The sequence below is a fragment of the Drosophila albomicans genome, chromosome 2L (assembly GCF_009650485.2).
Source record: "Drosophila albomicans strain 15112-1751.03 chromosome 2L, ASM965048v2, whole genome shotgun sequence".
Lineage (NCBI taxonomy): Eukaryota > Metazoa > Arthropoda > Insecta > Diptera > Drosophilidae > Drosophila > Drosophila albomicans.
This window is the reverse complement of record NC_047628.2, coordinates 19,741,604-19,753,140: the sequence shown is the minus strand read 5'-3', so window position 1 is coordinate 19,753,140 and position 11,537 is coordinate 19,741,604. Positions and strand designations below refer to the sequence as shown.

The 11,537-nt window shown below is 41.2% G+C and overlaps 2 protein-coding genes across 2 annotated transcripts; both read right to left on the bottom strand.

The window, feature by feature from the left end:
- Positions 1 to 6,935, bottom strand: LOC117565097 (uncharacterized). The gene is made up of 5 exons (XM_034244055.2): positions 6,422 to 6,935; positions 1,609 to 2,100; positions 1,302 to 1,539; positions 391 to 695; positions 1 to 318 (listed from the first exon to the last, which is right to left on the bottom strand). The coding sequence occupies exons 1-5, from the start codon at positions 6,612 to 6,614 to the stop codon at positions 197 to 199; spliced, it is 1,350 nt and encodes a 449-aa protein (XP_034099946.1). The 5' UTR covers positions 6,615 to 6,935; the 3' UTR covers positions 1 to 196.
- Positions 6,936 to 8,116: 1,181 nt separating this feature from the next.
- On the bottom strand, positions 8,117 to 11,536 carry LOC117564668 (TBC1 domain family member 23). Its single transcript, XM_034243532.2, has 3 exons — positions 11,277 to 11,536; positions 9,349 to 10,708; positions 8,117 to 9,290 (listed from the first exon to the last, which is right to left on the bottom strand). Exons 1-3 carry the CDS (start codon positions 11,291 to 11,293, stop codon positions 8,589 to 8,591), a joined length of 2,079 nt encoding a protein of 692 aa, XP_034099423.1. The 5' UTR covers positions 11,294 to 11,536; the 3' UTR covers positions 8,117 to 8,588.
- Between the last annotated feature and the right edge of the window lies 1 nt (position 11,537).

Genomic DNA, 11,537 nt, shown 5'->3' with positions numbered 1-11,537 from the left:
TTTTTCTTCATCTTCTTCTTGCATTATTAAATTTATTATTATTATTTTTAGTTTTATATGATGTTTGGTTATCAATAAAAGTGGAAAGCTCAGCTTGAAAGCTTTTCTATTCTTTCTCCCTCGCTCGTTCTCGTTTTCAATCTCATTCTCGTTCTCGTTATCATCTTATCCGTTTAACTAAAGCATTCTTTATGGCTTAGTAGAACTTTTCGCCATAATAGTTGGGACCCCGTTCACCAACTGGTTCGCTCATGAACTGGCTCTGGTTCACCGAACGCTTCTTCTTGGCGACCATGAAGCGCTTTGATGAGCCAAAACCTGGAAATTTTTAAGGATAACTCAAATTTAGTTAAACTTACTTTTTTGCATTGTGTTGTTTCCTTCACTTACGGCTATTGCTGCCAACGTACTTCTGTGGGCGTGGCACATATTCGTACTTGGGCACCACCTGAGCCTCAACTGGAAGACCATAATAGTCCACCAATGCGGGTTGTTGTTGTTGTTGTTGCTGTGAAGCTAGCGGTGCATCCAACCAGCTGCCCGCTGGGACATAGTCCAACTCCTCAGCATCGACCAAAGGCACCGAGACGCCGCTATCCACATCGGTTTCCTTGCGTGCACGCTCGCCCGCCTCGACCAGGGCAACGAGAGCCAACATATCAGCGGGAGTCAGCTTGGTGGTGTCGCGTTTTAGCCTAGAAAATGAGTATGTTAAAGGAATTTATACACTTTCTGTTGAAAAATTTAGTTACTTTAGATTTAACATGATCTGTTAGTTCAAAATGTTATTGTAATGTTACCATAAAATGGTATTAAACTTAATATTAAAACTCGAAAAGAGTTTGTTAAATTTCTTAATTTTTGGTTGAACAATTAAGTTTACATAAACTTAACATTTTGTTCAAAATCTTATTGTAATCTTAACTATAATTTATGTGTAGTTGACACTATGATTAGAAGATGATTTGTTCAAAAGATTGACCAAGGTAAAATTTGTAGCTTCTAATTTCTAATCTTTTGGAAGTTCAAATTGTTACCATAATGTTAAATCAAATTTACATTTTCTATGTTACATTTCTAATATTCTGTTAATAACATATAAACTCATATTCACTAGTATTATGTTAATAATAAGAATAACCAAGAGTTTTCAAATGAAATGTATTAATCTCTAGTTGAGAAACTGAGTTAATTTGGATTAAACATTACTTGGTGGTTCAAAATGTCATTCTAATGTTAAGTTAAGTACCTGTTCTTAACATTCTATTAACATTATGTAAATATGGAATGTTTAAACCTACCGCATATCGCCATATCGTCGGTACTTGTTCAGATTGAGATTCTCAGCGGGAGCGCTGTTGGCGCCATTGTTGGCCAGGTTGTAGTAGATGCCACGTTTGTTGCGCTCATCCAGATTGTAGTTGCGATTGGCATAGGTGAGGGGCACCGAGAGGGGAATGCTCTCCAAGTAAGCCTCGGCATTGAGCAAATTCTGGAGGTTATCATAAGCCTTGTTGCGACCAGCATTGCCACCATTCACTGTAGAAAGAAGGAAAGTGGGAAAAACCAATAGAAGACTGCCTAGAGAAGTCGCTTAACTTGGCTTACCATGTCGCTCTGGCACATAGTCATCCAGTTCCTGCAGCTCACGTTCATTGTTATAGTTGTTGTAGTTCAAGGGAGCAGCAGGCTCGTAGTCATCGGTCCAAATGCCATTGGGCACATCGCTGCCATAGTCGGGCACATTGGGCACGGACATGTAGGGATTGTACTCGTAGTTGACGCCACGTTTGCGCATCGTGGAGCTGGCCACCGCCTCCTCGAGAGCCGTGGGATCGCTCTGCAACTGCTGTTGGCTGCTCTGAGCCGCGGCAGCAACGGCAGCCAGGATCTCATCATTGCTGGGCAGAGCATAGAGGCCAGCCGGTGGCTGCTTCTGTTGTTGTTGTTGCTCTGCCTGTGGCTGCTCAATCGAGGTGCTGCGGGCAGGTGGAGAATTGCTGAAGGAAGCTGGCACAATTTCCGGACTTGACTTTTTATCGGCTGTTGGCACAGCAGCAGCGGCGGCATTGGACGCTGTGTCATCCTCCGAACGTTTTACTGTGTGGAGAATGCGAAAATTAAATGTAATTTTCCATTGCGTGCTTTTAGGGGCTGCGTCAAGAGAATTTCAATTTATGTGCCAGAGCTTGATTCAATAAAAAGGCGAAACCAATTAGCAAAAGCGCCCTAGCTCCATAATTGTTTCATATTTTCTCTCGAACTTGGTGCGTTGTTTTTTTTCTTGATTATTATTTTATTTTATACATCGATGGCTTGGCAGTGCCACTAATTGCAATTAGCGCTGTCAAAGCCAATGTTTATGTAATTCCAGCCTGATGGTGCCGGGCGCTTAGTTAGTTATCCCCATAACAACTAATACCCATTGACATTATTATGTCTAATCGCATTTGCTGCTGCTGTTGCTGCTGCTTTTTGCTGCTTCAGTTGCTTGCTGCCCCTTACACAACGGTGCACAAAACGCTAATTGAATCGACTTAGCTGAACCTGTTAATCAAGCGCCTGTTGCTCGTAATTAAACTCGAGCTAACACTTAACACTAATCAAACCAACTGACTTCTAGCCATATCATGACCCAAAACCTCATCCCATCTGCTATCAGCTACATCTATCGTGCCAAATCCCACCTGGTCACCATTCGATGCATGCTCAAACTACTCACGGGGGGGATTTTTACCTATAGCAACAGCTTAGCTCGTTTCTCGCTCACAGCTCGCAGCTCACAGTTAAGCACACACGTTTATCTTTTTAGCACTCGATATGGAAATATTGTTGGTGTAGCTGGTGTTTTTTTTTCATGATTGTATCATCGATAAGGGAAGCGAACGAGCGAGTCAACAAATGATTAACAATGATTTATGTGTAAAAATGCAGAAAATTACGCAAATAGAAACGTTTTTCCAAGCATATCAGTATTGTGCATGCGATATGATTGATTGAGGGTGGAAACCCCAGCGATAGTCTCTCAAATCATGTTACATTTTCTGACGCACAGCTTTTACAGCATACTTTTGGGCTGCCAAACAAAGGACAATGATAACTGTCGGAATATTTCCATTTCAATTGATTCAATCAGAATATAATTGATATATACACGTAATTTATTATTTAACAGCTTTCATCTTAATGCAAGTCAAACTGCTGTTTAAATTATTAGTCTATATTTTTCATTACGCTTTCATCATTAAAGCAAACTGCTGCGTAATCTATAGCTTGCGATTTTCGCAGTGTCTTTATGACCACTAACCCAGTTACGAGCTGCTTTTTTTTCCAGTAATAGCAACAGCAACTTGACCATATGTTTGCCTTGTCAAGAACTTAAACCTTGGCTAAATGTGTTTTGCCACCAAAGCAGGCAACAACAGAGCAGAAAAAATAAAAAGAAAACTTGAAAGCAGAGAGGAAAGAGGAAAGAGAAACCCAGAATAATAATTCCCAGCTCTGCAACGTCTGGCTGTCCTCCGGCTAGAAACTGTGCAACGGCGCAGGACAACATGTCAAGGGGGGGAAGGCGGCGACTACATAAATAAATAAAACAGGCAACTAAATTATATGCGCTGACATTTGCTGACGTCGTTCTACGCATTGTCATTGTGCTACATGTTCCATGTACTTGTGTGGCAAACGTTGTTGCTGCTTGGCTAACATGAAAATATTCACTGAACTGTAAAAATATCAACAAGTTGTTTGCTCTTCAATTTTTGCCACACACACACACACGCACACATTCACGTACCTCGCTTGTGAGATTGTGTTGTGGCCTGTGGCTTGGGCTTGGGCTGAGTTTTAGGCCAAACAGCTGCTGTTGCTGTTGCTGCTCAATAACACAAGAAGAATGAGAACGAGCTGCGTTGGCAACAACACAATTAACAGCCGCAGGCAGTGTGCGGCCTGAAAATAACTTAATAATAACGGCATATGGAAAATTTGTGACATGAAAAGCGGCAATGAAAATATTGCTGGCTTTTGCGGCCAACAGAGAAAGCTGCCCTCGCCCTTGCCCTCGCCTCCCCTTGCGTCGTCTCGTCCATTCAATTGCTTGCCGTGTTATAGAAATTTGCGGTCCTTGGCTGTGCAATTGACAGCAGCACTGAATATTTCATGGCATATGCTTTGTCTTACAAGCAACAGCAGCGGTGACTTGTATAAATATTTAATGAAGCATCTTGTAAGTAAATCATTGTCAATTGAATAATTCATTTCAATAATTTGTGGAATTTTCTTAAGACCAATCTCATAAGGTTGCAACTACAAAGTGACAGTAAGAAATACAAAAGAATTGCATACTTTTAAGCGTCGCCTGGTTAAGTCCTTAAAGCAGCGCGTTGTCTTGCAGAAGCTCAGTGCTATGCTAAACAAAGTGACAGCAAAACGAGAGTATTGCATACTTTTAAGCGCGCTTGGAAATCCCTATAAGAAATGGCGTCAGTTCGCAGCAGCAGCAGCAGCATAAAGCAAACAGCAAGAATGAGACAACAACAACAACGGCATCTGCTGCGAAGTCTAAAAATAGAAATGAAATCGCGCGCACGTACACACAGACACACACACACAGAGGCACATACGCTGCTGGCATGCATACCAAGGAGGCTGGTCGCCATTTTGTGCAGCAGCCGCCCACGCATTGCGTAGGTGTAGCTCAGCATTTATACTGTGTATGAAACCAACTACAACACATGCATATGTGTGTGTGTGTGTGTGTATTTGTGCATGTCTGTGTGTGTGTTATGGCCCACAATGATTGTAATGTTACACTAAGCCAAAAGCTCTGAATGAAGCACAAACATTTTTCGGTTAAAATCGGCTGAGTAACAAGCTGCTTGCTCCTTGCTTGTTTGTTGCCTTTGCTTTCGCTTTCGCTTTAGCATTTGCCACTGCCAGCTGTCGTGCCTTCAGCCTCTGTGGCAGAAACACCTACGCAATTTCCTGCAAGCCCAACAGCGGAAAATGGAACATGCCGTTGTTTAAACGGCGGAGTGGGCGAGGCAGCCGGATGGGTTGAAGTGCTGCTGCTGCTTTTGCTTTTGCTGCTGCTGGTGGAAGGTTCTCCAACGGAGATGAGAAACACTGACAGGATGCTAGGTGGTTCGTTGCCTTTGCCTTCTGCTGCCAAAAGCGCGCGTGGGCGTTTTGCTTAATGTGCTCAACTTACAAGTAACTCACACAAACACACACACACACACACACACGCACACAAGTACAGTGAAATTCGACTAAGCCTAAATGCTAAACAAATCGCTAAATAGATTTGTTGGCCAACATTGGGCGGCTCAAATTCCATTTTGATTGAAAATGAGATGTTTAATTTGCATTTGGGAATAAAAATGAATGTGGGCAGCAAAAGCACAAATTACCTACAATAAATTAATATGTATTATGTACACCAAAATCCACTTTGATTTAAGGTTTCTCTTAAATTGAAATGGCATAATTGCTTCAATTCATTTTTAATGATTTTTCAAAGCCAACAAATTGAAAAATTTAGAAGATTGAGAACCTAATTTTTCACCATATGCCACGACATTTTGAATGTTAACTTAATTTTGTTTAATTCCTAAAATCCACACAGTATGATAACTATGTTTTAAATATCATTTTTTATTGTGCTCGAAAATAAAATGCTTTTTTTTTATTAAGGTCAACTATTTTCTTCTATTTTCCGAAAACAAAATAAACTTTTTCTTTTAAGTATTTGTAATCACAATTTTTAGAAAGTGAAAAGAAGGGGTTTTCTTTATAAATGAAGAACATCAAATTAAAAATATATTTTATATCATGTAATGTTTTCTAAAAAAATACTTCACTATTTTTACAACTTACAAGGCACACAATTGCTACATTTTATTGCATTCAAAGGTGATATAATTTTTTTATTTGCAAATTAATTTCATTCTTAACAATAGCTTCATTTTATCAGGACTTTTTAGTTAAAAAATTATTACAATTAGTTGCCATATGTATGATGGTAGAAAAAAATGCATTCTAAATTTATTTAATATATAAAAAATGGATAACGAATTTGAATGGAATATTATATGATAATTTGTCTTATATTATTGGGTGTTAAATAAGTCAAACTTATAAAAAAAAAAACAGTTTTTCTAATAAATTAAAACCGTTTTAAGGATATTTTACTGTACGTGCAGTGGATACTTATGCGGCACTCACTCAGAACGCGAGCCGAGCCGTGGGGCGTATGTCCATTTTTCAAACATGAAATTTTCAAATGACCTTTAACATTAACTACACGTTGCTTGACGTAGGCTAACACACACACACACACATACACACACACACTGGCACACACATATTCGCAGAAACCGCAGCCCACGCATTCAAAGAATTGAACTTTAACACTCACCTGCCGGCAATTCCCTTTGCTGCTGGAGTTGCTGCTGATGTTGCAGCTTGTTGTTCGCATTGGTGGACAACTCGGTGTTTTGGGCCAACACCGAGGCAGGCACAGCGGCAGCCAGTCCAACGAGCAGCACGAGCAGCACCATCAGCATGCTGTGTCCAATTCCGGACGTTGACAATGACAAAGGCAATTGCATTTTGAAGGAGCAGCAGCAAACAAAAGCAGATGCCACACTTGCCACTAAGTGTGTGTACTTTGTTGTTGTTGTTGTGGCACACGCACAAAGAGTCTTATACACACAGGACACACGCACTCGAGGCACACACAAAACACTAACTAAGTAAACAAGTCAAACAAAACGCGTTGTGCTCCAATTGAGGTCGAATTGACCCTTACTATCTGTCTCCGCTGATGATGTTGTTCTTGCTGTCAAGTTTCAAGTTGTTTCAATGTTGCTCCTGCTTTTGCTGTTGCTGTTGCGTCCGCGTGCTATGACTGTTCTGAATGAACTGTCTTGTTGGGCCTGTGGTGCAACAGTTTTTAATGTTCCATCGCCCCAAATTGAGTTTGCAGCCGCATCGCCAACATCGGCCTGTGTCGCCTCTGTGGCCTGTGTCTGCACAGCCATCTACGTCACTGTCATTGATAAGAATTGCGGCCGTCTGCACAACTCGAATCGACAACAACAACCACACTGTCCAACAGGCTGCTTACGTATGTGGCGCTAGCCTGGCAAATGCTCCAAATGCGCCTGCTCCATGTCTGCACAGCGATTCATATTCAGTTTCTCTGCCGCTGCTGCTGCTACCTTCTACACCTTTCCTCGGTGGTTGGCCGCCTCCCTAATCCTAAATTACTTATACTAAGTATGTGTAACGCAAATTGGTAGCTGTTGCTCGCTAGAGTTGAGTTGTTCTTTTCAACCAGGTTCCATTCGCAGAACTTGTTTCATTTGATACCCAGTGAAAGTCTTGCGAAAAAATGTATAATGTGTGGGTGAATGCGTTGGTAACAGGTGGTAACAACTGGCGTATGCTTATTATTCTTGCGTATACTTAATATTCGATCAAGAGCTGCGTAATATTAATACCTTGGGAAATGCATTTGCGTATACTTAATATTTAATTAAGAGCTGTGTGTAACATATATTTTTAGAAATACATTTGCGTATACTCAATATTCTTTAATTATTGCGAATACGTAGTATTTATGCATTGCATTAAAGTGATTGAATTTTGAGTATCGGAAATAATACTTTTTTATGCAAAGTTACATATATATTCTGTATTTTTGCAAGAGATTTTTAATAATAAAAATAATTAATGTTGTAACGAAATTATCAAACTCTATATATGTGAATATATTGGATAAACTTGCATCAAAGATAATAGATAAAATAATAAAAGAAAAGAAAATTAAACCCTTTCCAAAAATTTAACAATTTTGACAGTGTTCTTAGATATTTATGAAATTTATTTTAATTATATGTATTTCTGTTTATGGAGGTTAGATTCAATTTAAGTCATTTATTACTTAATTCTTTAATTTCAGCACCGCAATTCTCCACAATATTCTACAAAACTACTAATTTCATATAAACGGAAGTACCAAGAAACAAGAACAAGAAAACAGCGGGTATGTTGTTTTCACCACAAATTATTTATATTAGAGACAATAACTCTCAATAAGAAACAACGCTTTGTTTTGAATATAGTACATAGTTTATTTATACCTTGTTTAATTGCAATAAATATTTTTGTTATAATCTTTACATATTGTAAGTCTCAAGGCTTCTAAGGTTTTGTTTAATCCGTTATTTATACACTTAGCATTTAGAGGGTTGCTTTGGGATAACAAGAGCGACATAGGGTATCAAATAAGTTGCATTAATTATATTGTTTAATTTGCTTGTAATACAGGGACAGGGAGTACAGGGAGTTGGTGTTTTATGTTACAAATTGCATAGTTATTGGGTTAATTTACGCTAATGCCAATTCAATATTGATATATTGTCGAAGGAAAACATTTGCCAGCTTAAGACTAAAGCATTGCACTTGCATAGTATCTGTGTATGTGTTTGTGTGTAGGTCTAAAAGGGGGATTGGTGTAATTGTATGATGTACAGCGGTAGATGGGCTTGACTATTGACTTGTGTGGTAATTGTGATGCTTTATTTAGCATTGTCGAGCACCTGGACAATGTGCTTGGAGACGAGCGCCGTTGCCTCCGTGGCATTTGGTATGAGAAAGCGATCCATGTCCGTGATGAGCAGCCCGTCGCCATCGGGAAAGCCATACTTGAACGTAATCAGATTGCGATGACGCTTCTTCGCAGTGATCTTCACAATGCTGGCCAACGGTCTTCGCACCATAATTTGAGCTTGGCCGCCGCCCAATTCGCGCAACACAACCAGCTGTGTGGGTGTTATAATCAAATGACTATCGTACATATAGCCATTCATGTGCACATCCTGACACTTGAATGCATTGATAATGTCGGCGGTCTTGAAATATTGATTGAGATTGACAATCTCTTTCGTTTCGCCGGCAGCCAGCGGCGCATCCTTTTCACCAGCGTCGTAGGCATCCTCGTTCTCATCGTCGATGCTAAAGACGGGCGCCACATTGCGATAGCGTTTGCCATTGCGATCCTTGGCACTCACATGTCGCTCCTGTGCGGCTAACGAAGGTGCTCCAGCTCCATTGTTGGCAGCAGCAGTAGCGTTGGCACCATTTGAGCTGGGATTCACAATAATGTCGAGCAGGCGTCCCTTGACCTCAGCCGATTTGGATTTCATGGCCGCGGAGAATTTGCTAAACAGATCCGTGGACGATGGCGTCGTTGCAGGCAGCTTGAGTGGCACCGCTTTGGTCTAGAAAACAACAAGAGTTTATTCGACAACTTAAAGCATCTTAGTAGACTCAACTTACCTTGACATTGTGCTGCTGGCAGACGAGACACTTGCTCACACTGTGATCCTCCAGGCAGTCGGCCATGTGATCACCAAAATAGTCGTGTATGGATGTGTAGCCACCAGTGAGCAAGGACACATAGTGTGTGTTCTTCTGCAGGAATGAGGCCACCACCATGTGTGTGTATTGATCCTCTTCCACACGTCCACTGCCCATGAAGCACAAATGTTCACCGCCCGCATTTGAGTTCACCTCAATTGCCTGCTTCTGTGCTGTGAGCAATCCTTGGACGGCTGTGGCAAAGGCCACTGGCTCCTGCAGCATTAAATTGCAATCCAAATGAAATGCCGTCGACAAATGCCCAGCATTATATTGCTCCGCCGGCCGACAATCAACCAAAAAGAAACGCACCGCATCCTGCACTGGAAATTCTGTCGCAGAATTCTCAACGAGCTCATAAACGGAGACTGGCAAACAGAGCGCTTGCGACACTTTGTTGGACTCCTCTTGACTGCGTGGTGAGTCATTCTGTTTGCCATACAACGCCTTTAGATAATCCGTCTTGAATGACGTCGGCGTCTTCAACGCGTAATACTGCGCCAACGAGCAAAAGTCTGGCACATCATCGACCTCCAGGGCACAGGGCATATTGATGAGAAACTTGATGATCTCCTCCTTCGATGACGTCTTCAGTGCCATGATCTGCTCACGTCCATTGATCAGTATGATGAGCGCCAAGAAGAACACCATAAATGGATCGGCATTCTGAAAGTACAGATCCCACATGGCAATGATCACCGAGAGGCTGCTGCACGAGGCGAACAGCGATTGGAACCACGTCAGCGAATACAGATCTGGTGTGATTTTCTTCGTATCCAGCACAGTGCAGAGCTCAGGATCATGGTACAGCAACAGCAACCGAAACACATGGAAGACATTTCCCTTGGGTTTGCAACCCTTGGGTATATAAGTGTCTCTTATGGACTCGAATAGATTAAAGGTATCGGATCGGTTTAGTTTGAGTGCAAAGAGCGGTAGTAACAACTCAATCCAGCCATTGTCTGCTTCGTATTGTAGGTTGCGATTCTTGCAATAGAATGTCATAATGGATTCCAGATCGGACACCACTGACACTTTATCTTCCTCATCGTTGCCAATGCGTTCCACGTAGCGCTTGCAATCCTCGCGCAATTGACTTTGAAATGGCAGATCATAGATTTCATTGAAGAGCGACATTTGATCGCTCTTGTGACGCACATCGAGGCACACCTGCCACACATCCGGACGCAGTGCCTCCGGCAGCGGTTTGCCTTGGCATATGCTAAAGATGTCGTTCACATTGCAATCGTCCAGCAGCGCCGACTCCAGTTCAATAATCCTGTAAAATTAAGAAAAACGTTTTTATAATTTGCGTAGTTAAAAACTTTTTGTCCCATAGCTCTTGATCAGCTTGACATCATAACAAAGCTTTATATTGCTCCAGTTGCCCTTCCTTGGAAAAGCTCAGTCTTGAAGCTCTTGATCTTTTTTGCTTGATACAAAGCTTTCCTTGCTACACTACAACAAACTTGGTTAAACAATTAACATAATAATGCGTTTGGATTCGCTGATTACACCTCGACGTGTTCAATTAGCACAGCTGTTCATAGATAACACAAAAGCTTGCTATCATCATCATTCACTCAGCCTGCTGACTCAAATGCTTTCTTTTGCACTACATCTGCCCTCTCTTTCTCGCGCAGCGCTATGTCATCAATGTATAGAAGGCAAGGCAAGGCATAGCAAGGCCGTCCTCAAAAATACTACTTAAATAAGGCGAAGCAGCAGCATCAGGCAGCCAAAGCTTTTTACATCAACAAATTTGTCACACTTGGGACTGGAGTGTTGACGTCGCCGCTGAGGCTGCTGTGTTTGTAGTTGTATTTGTGGCTCGAATGTTTATTTACCACATATTCTCCTCCATGGCCGAGGCCTCCTACACACGTTGAACGGTTGGCACGATTAATTTGTTGTCTTAATATGATGATGGATTCTCTTCTCAATTCCTCTGCTCAATTTCGCTTTCACTGCACTTTATTATTATTGCTGAGCAATAGATTTATGTGCATTTTAAAACGTTTGAACTACGGAAATTTCGTAAATGTTCGCCAAAAAATTACTTTACTGTTTATGTGTGTGAGTAAATGTTTTCTTATTGGAAGAATCAG